At 43.0% G+C, this 15,544-nt stretch overlaps 3 protein-coding genes across 3 annotated transcripts; 2 read left to right on the plus strand and 1 right to left on the minus strand.

Annotated features, from left to right (window-relative positions):
* Nucleotides 1-1,957: 1,957 nt before the first annotated feature.
* Nucleotides 1,958-6,792, plus strand: tmem151bb (transmembrane protein 151Bb). The gene is made up of 2 exons (XM_068718117.1): nucleotides 1,958-2,100; nucleotides 2,690-6,792. Exons 1-2 carry the CDS (start codon nucleotides 2,023-2,025, stop codon nucleotides 4,097-4,099), a joined length of 1,488 nt encoding a protein of 495 aa, XP_068574218.1. The 5' UTR covers nucleotides 1,958-2,022; the 3' UTR covers nucleotides 4,100-6,792.
* Nucleotides 6,793-7,646: 854 nt separating this feature from the next.
* On the plus strand, nucleotides 7,647-9,878 carry mtres1 (mitochondrial transcription rescue factor 1). The gene is made up of 4 exons (XM_068717838.1): nucleotides 7,647-7,716; nucleotides 8,594-9,056; nucleotides 9,284-9,356; nucleotides 9,460-9,878. Exons 1-4 carry the CDS (start codon nucleotides 7,698-7,700, stop codon nucleotides 9,640-9,642), a joined length of 738 nt encoding a protein of 245 aa, XP_068573939.1. The 5' UTR covers nucleotides 7,647-7,697; the 3' UTR covers nucleotides 9,643-9,878.
* Nucleotides 9,879-10,155: 277 nt separating this feature from the next.
* On the minus strand, nucleotides 10,156-14,756 carry bend3 (BEN domain containing 3). The gene is made up of 4 exons (XM_068718083.1): nucleotides 14,613-14,756; nucleotides 13,550-13,604; nucleotides 13,023-13,201; nucleotides 10,156-12,922 (listed from the first exon to the last, which is right to left on the minus strand). The coding sequence occupies exons 2-4, from the start codon at nucleotides 13,599-13,601 to the stop codon at nucleotides 10,691-10,693; spliced, it is 2,463 nt and encodes an 820-aa protein (XP_068574184.1). The 5' UTR covers nucleotides 13,602-13,604; nucleotides 14,613-14,756; the 3' UTR covers nucleotides 10,156-10,690.
* Nucleotides 14,757-15,544: the final 788 nt, after the last annotated feature.

Raw genomic sequence — 15,544 nt, forward strand, 5'->3', positions numbered from 1 at the left:
AATGTATTTGTATTTTCTTTTAAATTCATACAATTATAATAATTTGAAACCGCCCATATGACCCATTTCCAAAAGTATACATTAAGGGCAAGTAACCACTTAAACTAAACAAACTAGCTAAATAGCATTTGACCCTCTGAGACTGTGAACCCCTTTGAATGGGTTTCTGAAAAATATTTTTGTATTTTTTTAAGATGTTGTGCTTAATTGTGACCCAGAATTTCATATGATTTTGATACATGGTGGAGTGTCTTTCATGGCATATTGCAGAATTATGAACATGCATGTTTTTCTAAGTATTTTGTAACGTTGGTAAATTTGGTGTGCTTCAGATTATTTCTTATAATTCCACTGGACTGTATAAACCTGCATTTGTTTTAGGAGGTTGATATGTTCGTCTTTGTCATTGCTCCATTGCTCCGTTTTTATGTTTAGTACACTGGTTTCAGCAAGTTGATAAACAATTGATCTTTTTATCATTATCAATTTTTCTGCCAATTGTTTCCTAATTGTTTCCTAAAGTTAATTGATTCATGGTTTGGCCTATGACATGTCAGAGAATAGTGAAAAAATATTGGTCACAATTCCTTAACGGTCAAGGTAATGTCTTTAAATGTCTTTTGTCCAACCAACAGTCCAAACCCCAAATATATTCCATTTACCATCATATAAGACAATGGAAAGCAAATCCTAATTTAGAAGCTGGTAATGTGTAATTTTTGCTAGAAAAAAAATACATCATAGATTATCAAAACAGTTGTCATTTAATTTACTGTTGATCAACTCTACTTTACTTTGCTGATGTGTACTTCTGACTTCAGTGACTTTGAATGCAGGACCATTACCTGTAGTTGAGTATTTTTGCATTGTGGTATTACTACTTGTATTCAAGTAAATGATTATTCCTCTCCTTGCAAAATCATAAAGACATATTATGAGTACAAAGAGGATCAATGACTAATGAATGACTTGATTCATTCGGATGTATTTAATTTCCCACCACATCAGAGTATTATAATGTCCTATATTGTATAATATGATTTTTGTATTACAGCTTCATCGATTTCTAATAGCATCACTCGTGGTTACTTTACTTTGTAAGGTTTAATGGGGACAATCCACCCCAAAAATATCATCCAGCTAATATTATTATTATTATTATTATTATTATTATTATTATTATTATTCTGTAATATGCAAGCCACTCCTTGGACCTTGTTTTCATTGGGATACATTTTTTTGATTAACATCCCATAAGCTTCACATTTAAAACAAATTAAATTTACACGCATTATCATAAAGGAAAAAGTCAAAGAGCAAGCCTCGATAAATCACTGACAATTCCGCCTCCAAAGGTGATCACGTGATAAACATTTCAACAAGTCTTGATGCTCTGATCTCCATCTTAGCAAAAGAAAACATCGGCTCCTGTATGCACGGACACCTTCGCGTTCTCGTCATAACTGGAACTGCACACTTTCCCTTTAAGCGGGCAGATCGATGCAACAACATCTCTCCGTACACCTGCCTGCCTCAGTCAGCACCACGGACAGCTCCCCGCAGACCGCTAACACAGCCCCCCTGACAGAGGCGACGCAGCGGGCCCCCAGGGGCAAGGCATAGTTTTTTTTTTATTTTGTAACGACTACCCGCTAATACAGCCTCATCTACGATCATGTTACTGCGGCACTGACAGCTAAACAGTAGAGGGCAGGATGCAGGCTTTACTATGAACACCCCCCCCCCCCCCCCCTTATTGTACTTTCTCACCGGAAAGATCGATTTATTTTGGGGGCTTCAACCGATCAACATGCCTCCGTCGACTCGTCTCGTGCTGCTTTTTCTCAGGGTGGAGCGGCTCTAAATGGAAACAGATGTAATGTGCGCCCGACAAGTATAGCTCATCTCAGATGAGGGGGGGGGGGGGGGGGGTCTCTCTGCAGAAGAAGGTGGTGAAATCTCTTTCCTCTTCCTTCCTCCACGCCCTGTATCATTTGTTAGTATCGATAGCCGCCCGGCACCATGTCCCCTCCAGCATCGGCTGCGACAGCGAGTGAAAGCAGTGCGACCACCGTTTTCGAGGAGGACACCAGGGAGGAGGTATGGGCTTTCTATTTCCTTCATGTGAGCGAACGCCTTCTTGTGTTTGTTCTGCTTGTTCGATCTTGGCGCAGGGCTTTAATGGATCCATGTGAACGGGGGTGCAGAACGTAACACACTGTAGGTGAATACATTGCCAGGGATTTGGTCCCACACTTGATAGTTTGACTGGAGATATTTCTGTAATAGTGTAGCCTACATTAATAATGATTGTGCACGTGATTGGTCTTTACCTTAGTCTTTCATCTCCTTTAACTACTATCTTCTGTAGTGGGCCAGTATACCTCTCCAGCACTTAGCTGTAAAATGGCATGACATTTCCAGAGAGCTGAAAGAACTTTCTTGTTATTCGTGTTCACAAAGGGAATTTCTAATGTAAGGGTGTTAGTACTGTGGTTTCATTCCTCGCTCATTAAATGTTAGCCCAAGTCTTTCAAAAATCCATATTTGTGCTTATGTTGCAGCGATCAATCTGCAGTGATGTACTCTGCAACAAGCAAATTTAGGCTATGGGTTGATGACACATGGTATGATAACATTATTTTTATTTATTTATCACTTCATCCTTTGTTTTGTCTGTGCTCAACAGCAAAGACCCCTGAAGCAATCTCTGAGCAAGTCGCTATGCCGGGAGAGTTTTTGGAAATGCCTGCTCCTGTCCGTTCTCATGTACGGCTGCATTGGAGCGATGGTCTGGTGTCATGTCACCAAGGTGACCCGCCTCACCTTTGACAGTGCCTTCAAAGGGAAATCCATGATGTACCATGACAGTCCCTGCTCTGACGGCTACATCTACATCCCCCTGGCCCTGCTGGGCATGCTCTACTTGGTCTACCTCGTGGAGTGCTGGCATTGTCACGTGAAGAACGAGCTGCAGCACAAAGTGGACGTGGAGGGCATCTACGAGCGCATCCAAAGGATGCAGCAGGCCAAACCCTGCATCTGGTGGAAGGCCATCAGCTACCACTACGTTCGCAGAACGCGACAGGTGACACGCTACCGCAACGGAGACGCTTACACAAGCACCCAGGTATATCATGAACGTGTCAACACCCACGTGGCAGAGGCTGAATTTGACTACGGTCACTGTGGCGTCAAAGATGTATCAAAGCAGCTGCTATGCCTGGAGAAGTCTGCTCTCACTAAGATGCGGTTCACCAAGTGCTTCAGTTTTGCCAACGTGGAGTCCGAGAATTCCTACCTTACGCAACGAGCGAGGTTTTTCACTGACAATGAGGGCCTTGATGACTACATGGAGGCCAGGGAGGGCATGCACCTGAAGAACATTGACCTGAAGGAGTATGTCATGGTGCTGTCCGACCCAGAGCGCCACCCCTGGTATCTGTCCCACTATGTCTTCTGGTTTGCCTCATTCCTCACTTTCTCCTGGCCTCTCAGAGTCTTCGCCGAGTATCACACCGCATACGTCCACTACCGTGTTGAGAAGCTCTTTGGGCACGATTACCTCCCTGTGACCCCGTGCGATGATCGGCCATATTGGCGCCGCATCCCTCGCGTTAACACCATTGACAGCACGGAACTGGAATGGCACATTCGGTCCAACCAGCAACTGGTGCCCAGTTACTCAGAAGCTGGCCTGATGGACCTGGCCCAGTGCCCGTCCAGCTTCAACGGGATCCGTCAGAACTGCGAGCGCTGCCACAGAGCCGTCAGCTGCTCCTCTGTGTTCTCCAGGAGCGCCCTCAGCGTCTGCACCGGCGCCAGCTCCCGCATCCCCTTCAGCGGCAGCCGCTTCTCCTTGGCGCGGCGCTACGGCTCCCAGCGCAGCTGCTTCTGGCGGAGTGGCAGCTTGGACGACCAGGAGAGTCCCAGCGAGAACACCCGCTGTCTATCAGAGCGCCTCACCACAGACGATGAGGGACCCCCGGACTATGACGACGCACTCTGTTACCCAGTGCTCATTGTCCACTGCAGTGAGAACTGCCACAACCACAGGTCTTTCCACAGAAATGGCTCCTGCGTGGAGACTTCCTTATGACTATGCAGACAAAACACAATGGCATTTCTGTAGCATTCAAACATTTTGGACAGCAGAGCGTGCAAACAAGTCTTAATGTGAAAAACACTGATTTATGCTGTATTGTCATACTATCCGAAACAAATGCCTGAATCCTGAATGTGCGAATCACCAAAGCAATAACATAAATGACAACAAAGCAATGGTGGTATGTGAACCTACTAGGATACACACCTGTGGAAAAATGACATCTGCCTGGCTTCCAATGACAAGCAAGCAGACAAAGACTGTTACACTGTACATCATTGCCATTTCTTTTAAGGTCTCACATGCGGCGTACATATGAAACTGAAGCTGCAGTTACCTCACAAGACCTTTTTTTCCGAGGCCACGGATGAGATGGGCAGGTTTAAACATGTCCTTCCTTCAGTCACACAAACACATCAGATAATTACAGCAATAACTGTGAAAATAAATACCGTCTGAAACGTAAAAAGGAGGAATGTCAATGAAATATGTTGGGCTAATCCACGTCACAAAGACACATTGGTCAACATGGAAACCTCTGATTCAAAAGAGACAAACGATCTCTTGGATACTCTCACTCACTGTTATACCAATTTATGATGTTTGAAAATTGACATTGTTTATGTGAAGTGTTGTAACTTTACTTTTTTTATTTTTTTTTTATCAACTTGCCTCATCTACTGTGTTTCTACTTCAGTTAGTGACTTTCTGTATTCCCCAGAATGCCTTTTGGCAACAGCAGAAAACAGGTATGAACTTATTTTCAGCTGTGGGTTTTATGTGTTGGTGGACTGTGACAAAAAGATAGTAAAAACAGAGTGACAGCTGTTCTAAATGAGAAAAAGCACTCTAAGACTAGTGTGCCCCTTATTCAGAGCAATCCTGTCTTGTGGTTGCATTGCATTATGGTATATTGAGGCTACTGTGAGATGAGGAATGTGTTGTAACTGATATGCTTTTTTTTTACTATGGATTCTTCCCTTTTTTGACTGTTGACTGTTGGTACTACCTGGCAGCTCCAGAGAGGAACGTACCTTTCTTTTGGATTTTGATGTTTACAGTTGCTGTTTGTGAAACGAACCTCCACTGTAGATGCTGGAATTATGTAATTGTCATGACACATTGGCACAGTTTGGACATCAAGAAAACAACAAAACAGAGTCAGAAATGTATTCGTTTTGTTTCAGGTTGGATTTTTGCTGTAACATTTGACACCTGATTGGTGTTGATTGACCCAGAAACTGGAAACTGGTTGGAGCGCCAATGCTGTGTATTCACATGAGCCTTCACCTTTACAAACTAAAACATGTGATGAAAAATGAATCATCCGTGATAAATTAAGAAGGTACATTTTGTCTTAAATTAGACATTTTTTAATACCTACTGCCACAACCAAACCCCCCAAAACATATACATGTAATGACATTAATCTTCTGGTCAGAAAGGACAAGGACATGTTTACATTGAAATACATTTGAACAGGTGGATGTCACATCTATGGAAGCCCTTTTCTGACACTGTGATGAAATAAAAAGCTAATGTAAGTCATTATAATGAGAAGCTATCTCAAAACGATGACTTAGTATCTCAAAATATGGACTAAATATTTTAAAATAATGACTTAGTATCTCAAAATAGTGACTTAGCATCTCAAAATAATTAATAAGTATCTCAGCATATGAACTTATCGCAAAATAAATAAATACTTATTTATTATTCTCAGATACTAAGTCATTATTTTGGAAAATTACTCAGTATTTTGAGATAGTTTCTAATTTTAACGATTTATAGGATCTTTTTTTTCACAGTGGGCTTCCATACACATCAGGCACTAACATTACCATCTTTCAAAACAACAAACCATTGTGCAGATTTAACTGCCTAAAGATCAGAAATCCATGCTCAAATTTGTATGATTTCCTTGTGCTCAGACAATTTGTTGATAACCATAAAACATACCTGAATGTAAACCACCAGCATATATGATACACTGTAGTATATCTCCATTATGTGTCTGTAGCATAGTAAAGGACTAATCACAATTTTTATATGTAAAATGGTGATTTCACTGTCCAGTGTATATTGAATGAGATACAGTCAGTGAAAGAGCACAGCACACACCAACATGTCACCATGTTTCCTAAAGACATTTGATTTATCTGGGCTCACTGACTCTTGTGATTAGAGCTCACAGGCAGATATGCAAGGATGTAAATGCACTCATGTTTACACAGACATCAAATCAACTTTATGATACTGACTTTTTTAACAGAAACATATTGTATGCATCCTCAATAATTACATCTTGTTCTTACATTGTTTTCAATAATGTGGTGACACCAGTATTATGCACTTGAAGTGACACTAGACATTATGAATTGTAGTGAAGCTGAATGTTGATGTAAATTCCATTAAAATATTAAAGTATTCATGCTGATATATTTACAAATGCATAACTGCTCAGACGTATAAAAAAAAAACACACAACCACTTACTGTTTCTTGTAAAATGTTTTAAATGTTCTTGTTGTCATTATAATCAAATGGGCTGTATAAATAACTTGATTACCTTTTGAAATATGTATTCAATTTTATCTTATGCTGGAAAAATAAAAGTTGCAATAAATGTTTGGGGTGAACCATATATATTTAAAATATTGTTGCTGGCTTGGATCTTCAAACATGCTTTCACAGAAGATATTTTGACATGTCTTAGATGTAAATAATAAAATGAATGAATGCTGAATTCCATTCTTCGGTTTCAGGGTTATGGGATTACATGCTGGCTCACTGTCACTCTGCCATGACTTACTGGGACACCGAAATACAACTGAGCCATTGTGGTAATGTTATTAGTAACACCAATGAAAATGTGTGCTGCAGACATGGCCTAAAAGCATGAATGTGTATGTTAATGCAGGCACATGTTTACCTTTTATAGTCAGAGCTTATATACAGTACATTTACACTACACTTTATATTCATGATGATTTTGCTTTTCGGTGACCCTTACTTTTTAATAGTAAAAAACAACAACATGGAAAACAAATATTAGAAAATATTGGTTAAAATCCTTCTAAACTCCTCCAACAAAAAGCAAGATTGCCCATTCACTTTGATGATGAATTATGGTCTTTCTATGGTATAAAACAATTTATCACACTGAAATAAATTAAGAGAAAGGTTGACAGCGATACAGTCACATTGTGTGGCTTTCACTCACTTGTGAACTTTGATCTCATGGATGATTATTTCTAGTCTATATCACAGCAGCATGTAACATTGCTGTTGGTACTGTAAAGAAGTAGACAAAAGGCTGAGACTGACATAGATGGGGGATTGTTCTGGCTTTGTAATGGACATACAATTAGTAGTGTGGTTGGAAAGTGTCATGCTACAAATACAAAAAGAATATCCGGGTGCTTTGCGTAAAAACATGAACAATCCCAATGTGGTTTGGTGCTTCATAAACAGCTCGGCCACGTAATGTCGTTAACCTCCAGTGCAGTAGGTGGCAGCACATAAGCATGGCTGGTAACCAACTAAACACAAGTAACCCATTCAGAAGTGCCGACGAACTGCTGTAACAAGCTATGAAAGGTTACTCCATAGGTGAGTGGACTACCGAGTACTTATTGAGTGTTAGCAACTTCATATGTAGCCATTTGCAAACAAAGTAAAACAGACAGTGCCGTTTATTGCCTAGCAAGCTCGTGGTGTGTTGTATGTGACATGAAATGAAGAGTCCACGAGCTTAATGAAGAAAAGTAACGTTTAAGCTAGCTAGCCTTGTCTGCTTCAGCTGAAGCCTGAAACATGTCTAGCCTAATCGAGCAGAGACATCCTTTAAGTAACGGCACACAGACAGCGACTAATGTTGAAGGACAAAATACAATAAGCCTGAACTGGAAAATGACTCCCTTCCATAAATGTTTGTTGTCGTCAAGTAACGTTTTAGGCAAAAAAAAGAGAAGAAAACACACCACTACCGGAAAATAAACAAACGCAATTTATAATCCACAGTTGAGCTCAAATGTTGTATCCTGCCTGCTATTGTTGTTTTACAGACGAGTCTTAGAACAGTCTTGAATTTAAAATACATTATTATATGAGCGTCGCACTCCGGGGCTTGAAATATAAGGCTTTTATTTTGAAGGTACCTACTTACCTGACTCTTTACAAAGGTGCTTTACACAAACAAAAAACAAAAAATCAAACAAAAAACGACCTATCTAATTTAATAACACTATTGTCACTATGAATAGTTATGGAAAAGTAAGTCTAAAATTATTTTGAGTTACAATAGACTCCTGATGGCAATAGCTTAGTCAGCTATTCTGAAGTCTTGACTCTTGATGCTGGATGCATATTTTTTTAATTTAGTTAATGGATGTTGTTTATACCATAATCATGTTTACATACTGACTTTTGTCACATTAAGATCAGTAATTCAGCACAATGCTTCCTGATCGTTAATGTTTTTTTCTAGTGACTGGGTGGAGTGCCAACATGCAGAGTTTGGTGGTGCAGGCACTTGCCATGAGGCAGCTGGGACGGCTGAACCCCCGCCACCTGCTGGCTGCTGGATATGGACTGAGGCAGACTGAATGGTGTCCCAGGACCATCCACACACGCCAGCTGTGGGGCTGCTCTGCACTCCCCGCGCTCGGCTGTCACCGGCCCGCTCTCCGTGGCAGAGACGCCGCCAGGGGTTGGTCCATCCACCATCTGAGGTTTAAAAGCAACAAGAAGAAAGGAAGCGCTGCGAGGACAGCACAGGAGGACGAGGAGGAGGAGGAGGAGGAGGATAAAAAAGACCCTGAGGACAGTGATTATGAAGATGAGGTGGGTGAGGACCCAAACCTACCAAAGGACTATAAAGACATGGAGAAATATGTGCAGTCCTTTCGCTATGATGTCATAATGAAAGCTGGCCTGGACATGGCACGCAAGTGAGTCACTGCCCATCGGCTGCCTTCACAGCTTTGAATGCCTTTTTTCCTTTATAGCTGTCTAAATGTAAAGAAACGAGGGCTAGGCTGATGAATTCCTGATCAGTTTTTCCAAACAAACATATCAGGCAGTAATAATACAACATATTTGTTTGTTATGGTTTTAGTTACCAGTGGTGTTTCAGTCAGCAGACCCTTTAAACTCTTTTCCTTTTGTCTCATAACAGTAAAATTGAGGACTCCTTCTACAACAACAAGCTCAGGCTAAACGGACAGAAACTCATCAAGAAAAGTAAAACGGTGAGTTGTGTTGGATTACACATTACCGCCACAAATTCTCACTCTATCCACGTTTGTTTTGTACCTCTTTTTCCCCATTACTTCTATTCCGTTCTGTATTCAGGTGAAAGTCGGGGATACCTTGGACCTGGTGCTGTCGGAGAACCGGGAAACAAACACTGTCACTCTGATGAGAGTCATCCTCCGGAGGGTTTTGGGTGAATCCAGTAACGCAGAAAAGTACAAGGTTGCCATAAGGCGCTGGAAAAGTATAGAGCTTTCCAAAGATGAGGCCATTAAGACATGAACTCGGAATAGGACAGTATTGACTGGGATACCATTTGAAGGCAACGGCAGCCGCAGAAATTAATGCGACCAAATGAGTGGCGTTCGAATGGTCTCCAAAAAGTTGGAACTCTAATGGATTGTAAAAGTTAACAGTTCTCAGTGGTTGTAGACATTACGCAGTTGGTTGGGAGAAAGATTGAGTGTTTACCTTTCCCCACTATTCTGTGTGACTCCTCCAATAAAGGTGCACTTTGACATTTTTGTGCAAGTTCATGAGTTTTCATCAGAATCATTACTTATCTACGTTCAGCTACTGCCATTATCTTTTCCGTAAATTCATATTTTTATCAAGGCTAAAATGTAAAATGGCAAGCACGAGTAGAAGCATTATGGATGTTGCGTTGTACAGAGCTTGTTGGGGAGGCTTCAGGGTCCTCTGGGTGTAAAGCTGCAGCCAGTATCCAACAAGTTCAGTTTAGAGACCTCAACAGGAACAGGTTAGTGCCAGTACGTAAAACAGTCCAAACATGTGTCATATTTATAATTGTGGTTTTATTAGAAATAGGTTATCATGATCCACTGTCATGTTAAATTGTCTGTATAATATAAACTTCTATAAGAAGGCTTAACATAAGCACATTGTTATTAAAACAGTGGTGGCACAATGCTACATCAGTAACTGCAAAGGAAACATATCACGTCATCGTGATTCATTTCTATCCATAGGGCCAATATGTGGCCTACGCTATAAGCTACTATCATCGTTATCGCTTTTAAGGCTACAACATTTATCAACAAAGTTTGTTAGATGAGCTATGACCGTTTGGGCTTATAAATAGAAGCAGTTTTATTCAACAATAATAAGACTACATAAACTACAACATCTACTGCTGTAGTCACAAGGTAAAAGAAGAATAGTACTGAAGAAACATAGAACAGCTTGGCTTCATCCTACATAGGACAGTTTGAAACAGTTCAACAAAGCGGTTTCAGTTTATATACTGTGCAATTATTATTTTTTTTATTTTATTTCAACCAAGTGTTGCCTAACTGAAATACTACTGTAACTAGGACACAGTGCTTGACCTCTTGGCCTTCTTAAGAATGTCGCACTTCTTGCGATTGGGGCGCCGGCAGCGTTCGTCGATGCTCGGCACGCATTCGTAGTGCCACACCTCCTCCATCTTATCCACAGGATACACCGCTTCCACGTAGTGGCGGATCAGTCTGAGGCGGACAGGGTCGAGCTGCTTCTTGTTGCAGGCCCCCGAATGGTTGTACTGCAGCCGCAGGTTCTCCTGAGTGAAGAGCTCAGGGAAGAGGCGCACCAACAAGCGGGCGGCAAAGTTCCCAACAGAGAGACTCTGCTGGACGATCTCCCGTACCTCAGCGTCTGAGAGCAGGTAGATGGGAGGTACGGGGAAGTCCGGCGTGGATACAGTCAGCTCGTCCAGGGGGATTTTACAGAAGTCTTTGCTACTTTTCTCAGGAGGTAAAGAGGGAGCATCCGGATCCTCCCTCATGCTATCTGGATTGAGCTGGTTCAGGTGGCAAAGAAAGTCCTGCTCTGACTCTTGACCGTACACTTTGCGTTGCTGCAGATAGGACCTCCTCTGCTCCGTGTCGCGTCTCCTGCACCTCTCGTCGAGCTTGCCCACAAATTCCAACATCCACACTCGGTCGTTCTTAGCCCGAGAGTAGACCAACTGCACGTAGTGACGGATGAGGTTCACGCGAACGGGGTCGAGCTGCTTTTTACCAAGAGAGCCGCTGCAGTTGTACTGCTTCCGTGTGTTCTCGTGGGTGAAGAGCTCGGGGAACATGAGCACCAGCAGCCGAGAGGCAAAGTTCCCGATGGACAGGCTACATTCATAGTTGTTCTTCAGCTGCTCTCTGGACAAGAGGTACTCCTGGGGAACGATGAAATCAGGAAGAGGAACCTCGAGATCGTCAAAATCCACCGGCGTAAGCAGCGACTTTTTGGCCTTGCGACCGGGCCTTTCGTAATCGCCCCCCTCTGGAACCTTAATAATAGAAACATCCTCGGGAAGGCTGGCCAGGTCATAGCCCTCGTCGTTGATATTGTCAGGGTCACTCCCATTGCCATTGCTGTGAGGACCCTCCAGAGCGTCCTCCATGTGCTGAATACACACCTGAAGCCAGCTGTCTTCAGGCACATCGGGAAAATTTGCTTCCATATACTTCCTTATTATTTCCATCTTGTCCGAGTCCAGAATTAGCTGCCCCACGCTACTGAAGTGGCTGGACCCTTCTGGCATTTTCCCTTCTTCGAAAACCTCGGGGAAGAGACGGTGCATGAGAAAAACAACAAAGTCCTCGGGTGAGGAGAACTCGTCCAGCTCCTCCGTGGCTTGCGTATTGAACGCAAGGTCTGACGCAGCCCCGCTGCTTTGCTGGTTATCTAAAGGGACGTGCTCCTCCTGGCCCTGCTCGTTGATGAAACGGTAGGTTTGAGGATGCTCAGCCTTTATCGCGGCACCTGTGACCGTCTGCTTCCTGAGCAGCCGAGCACTTTCCATATCCCTCTGTGCCCAGAAGCGATTGAACAAGTCATTGATCTGGAGCAGGCATTCCTCCTGCCAGACGCTGTTGTTCTTGACCGAGGGGTGGCACACCTCAACATAGTTACGGATCAGCTGCAGATGGAGAGACTCCAGTGTTCTCTTGCTTGCCATGCATTCGTGGGAGCACTCCCTGGCCTTGAACAGCTCAGGGAAGAGATGCACCAGCAGCCGGCACCCGAGCTCCCCAGCGCTGGATGTCTGCTCCATCAGCTGATTCAATTCGTCACTTGTTAGCAGATATTCAGGAGGAGGCTGGAACTCCGTCACCATCTCGGCGGGCTTGATCTGCTTCTTTATCCGCATGACTTCAAGGGTTAACAAGTCCACTTTACTATGCAGTTGTGTCATGCTTGAATTGAGGGTGTTGAGGATGAGAAACATTTTCTCAATCAGCGGATAAAGGCTAGTGTCCGTTGACGACGCTTGGCCTAAAGCGTCTATGGTGGGGAGGGTCTCCAACGGGCCATTCCCCTCTGAACCCTGGAGCTTGGACGAGAGGATGCTGGCGTAGTTGAGCGGATTCGCTGCGCCGTGACCGGCCTGCTGCTCCAGACTCAGCGTGTTCTTCTTCTCCGAGATTCTGTGGGAGATGCTGAAGAGAGGCTTTCTGTAGGAGACTCTGGGTTTCTGCTGGACGTAATTCCTCCTCTCTCCAGTTGTGGCGAGGCAAAGAGGCTCATGTCTGCCACTCTCATCCAGCAAGTGCCGCCTCATCTAGACAGAGCAGATAACATTCAGAACACATACGCCGTAAGAGACACCTTGATCTATACAACAATAGTTGTCCGTGTTGTATACTCTGAGGTCAGCTCACCTCGCCAGAGAGTCTGGCTCTCTTGCTGCTGGTGGACTGGTTTGTGTAAGGGCCCACCCCTGCAGATGGCCTTTTGCCAGCCTCGGTGGCTCCAGGAGGCCCTCCTCCGAGTCCTTCAGGTGGCTCGCAAATAACGAAGTCCTCCGATTCCTCTTTAACGTCCTGGACATGCTTGTGTTCTGCAAATAATGAGAGATTCACGTTTCGCTCTTTAAAGCACTTGTTGTCTGGTTCTCATTTATAAATACACTGGAAAGTTATTAGTGATATTTCAAAAACAAAATGTACTTGATCAGACTTTTGGTTTCTTTTCCACCTCGATGCAGTTGACCCACATACTGTATACTGTACATTATCTGAAAATACTGGTGTTTACTGTGTTGTTTTTTAAGCTTGGTGACAAACGGTGGTTATTGGAAGAAATGGGTCTAGCTTTGCCATATTCCAACATATTGATTTTTTTTGTAATTAAGAAGCAAGTTAGTAGGAATTTCTACTGTTGTGGGTACACGGATAGCAGTAGTTACCTTTCTCCAGCATCGCTTCTTCTGAAACTTCTCCATACTCAGAGGAATTCATAGCCTAGAAGAGTGAATCACAAACATATCAAGTCACAAAAAAATTATAATATTCATCATTAGCACGTCAACATACATGTTACACTAGAGCAGAAACAATTAGTAGATTTATTGATTAGTCCTTTGACAGAAAAGAAACTGACTACAATTTAGATGATCAATTTATTTCTTGAGTATTTCTTCAAAAGTGAAGTCATATCTTCCGTCTTTCTTAGTCTTTAGCGCTTTATAACCTTCAGGATGTGGACTGTTGAGGTGACAAAACAAGACATTTGAAGACATCTGCGATCTTATGATGGGTGTTTTAATTCACCAAATGCTTCATTGAGAAAAGAGCTGGTGCATGAACTGATATTGAATATAATAATTGCAGCCCGAGGAGGCAGACATTTCCAGAACCGGACTTAAGTCCACCAAGCAAGGAGGAGTTGGGATCATACCACCTTGATCAAAAAGGTTTGTAAACACAGCTATAGATACCAAACCACTCATTATAGTTATGCTATAACCATGTGGGAGCTGGTCTGCTGCTGTCACGAGAGGACAGTATGTGTGACCAGCTGCAGCAAAACACTTCAACTGGTCTGCTGCCGAGCACGTGAGACCGACGATGCCAACTCGTTTTCTTTCACACAGAGAGAAAGACTCGGTACATTATTGCCAGAGACTCTACTGTGCGCATGCCGCCACACTCAGAGTTGCCTCCTAGCGCTCCTCCGGCCGTTATTAAGCAGCTACTTCCTCATTCTTCCGCCCATGAACCCTTGAACCAAAACACAGGACATGTCCGCTGTGGGGACGCAACTCCATCACAAACTTGTCATTTGAACGACAACCCCGGGTCACTGGGGACATGAATGCACGGCGTTGACTCAGCAGCGCAACATTTTAGATGTGAATTTTAATGACGCGGCAATGTTTGCGTGGACGAGTCCCCCCCCCCCAATCCTCCTCCTGCTCTGACTCTTGTTAAATTAACGGTAAAGGCGCGTGACCGGCGGTTTGAGCTCACCTTTACGAGTCCATGCAGTCCTGTAGGACTATTAACGACATGTCTGCGGACTATCACGCTGGTATGTTGGCAGGTAACTGTTGTTCTTGTTGTTGATATTTTTTTTTTCCTCGCTCGGCTTCTGTGCTTTCTCGCGTGACGTGACCGGGGCGCGCGTCTGCTGTGTCACTTCCGCACAGCTGTGGAGAGAAAAAAATAAAATAAAGCAAAAGTTATTATACCGCCTAAATTAAATAACGTTGAGGTTAAAATCGTATTGTTGTATTTAAACAATAGTTCTGCGGTTTTAAAAAAGTGTTTGGTTACAGCTGTCAACATGTTGAGGCTCACGCGAGGACTGGAGAAGCTGGACCCAATTAACTAGTGTTGACACATTTTAGCTTCGCTGCATAAATGCAGTTTTTTTTATTGCTATACAGTAAATTAAACCGCCCACATGATACGAAATAGCTAGAATCAGCTCGTTGGCCAACTAAACCATTAAAATGTTTTTTACATATTCGTGCACCTGTAATAATTAACTAATAAAACATTCTGTACATCCATAACATGTTATAATAACAAGGGTACTTTTCTGTTCATACTTCGCGTAAATGTTAATACTTGAGTGCAATTACTCCAGTCTCTGGTCATGAAAGTAGTTTAGTAAAGCAAAAACAGAAGTAGGCAGGAGTGACACCTCTTGGTGCATTCGTTATCTCTGTACACCTTGAACTACAGAGCCCACATTGCGTGGGCAAACATCGCCCTCAAGTGGAAAGAGACTGCAACAACAGCAGAATGATCATACCAGTACGGCCTCTGGGCCGCATGTAAACCAGGAGGACAGCGACAGATTAAATGGTACAGACTTTAGACTTATTAGACAAAAGGAGAATAAATTAGGAAGATTATTTTATTGATGACTTGACAGTGATTCTCAAGCCACTTAC

Source organism: Cebidichthys violaceus, unplaced genomic scaffold (genome assembly GCF_023349555.1).
Source record: "Cebidichthys violaceus isolate CVI_PGR_0920_01 unplaced genomic scaffold, fCebVio1.0.p SCAF_22, whole genome shotgun sequence".
NCBI classification, from domain to species: domain Eukaryota; kingdom Metazoa; phylum Chordata; class Actinopteri; order Perciformes; family Stichaeidae; genus Cebidichthys; species Cebidichthys violaceus.

What these genes read in the sequence shown, in the direction of transcription:
- bend3 (XM_068718083.1), bottom strand. Translation starts at nt 13,601, where the DNA reads ATGAATTCCTCTGAGTATGGAGAAGTTTCAGAAGAAGCGATGCTGGAG. An exon ending in AGAAGCGATGCTGGAGAAAG is followed by an intron (nt 13,202 to 13,549) that starts GTAACTACTGCT and finishes CATTATTTGCAG; the next exon opens with AACACAAGCATGTCCAGGAC. An exon ending in GAGCCAGACTCTCTGGCGAG is followed by an intron (nt 12,923 to 13,022) that starts GTGAGCTGACCT and finishes TGCTCTGTCTAG; the next exon opens with ATGAGGCGGCACTTGCTGGA.
- tmem151bb (XM_068718117.1), top strand. Translation starts at nt 2,023, where the DNA reads ATGTCCCCTCCAGCATCGGCTGCGACAGCGAGTGAAAGCAGTGCGACC. An exon ending in AGGAGGACACCAGGGAGGAG is followed by an intron (nt 2,101 to 2,689) that starts GTATGGGCTTTC and finishes TGTGCTCAACAG; the next exon opens with CAAAGACCCCTGAAGCAATC.
- mtres1 (XM_068717838.1), top strand. An exon ending in GGCCTGGACATGGCACGCAA is followed by an intron (nt 9,057 to 9,283) that starts GTGAGTCACTGC and finishes GTCTCATAACAG; the next exon opens with TAAAATTGAGGACTCCTTCT. An exon ending in TCATCAAGAAAAGTAAAACG is followed by an intron (nt 9,357 to 9,459) that starts GTGAGTTGTGTT and finishes TTCTGTATTCAG; the next exon opens with GTGAAAGTCGGGGATACCTT.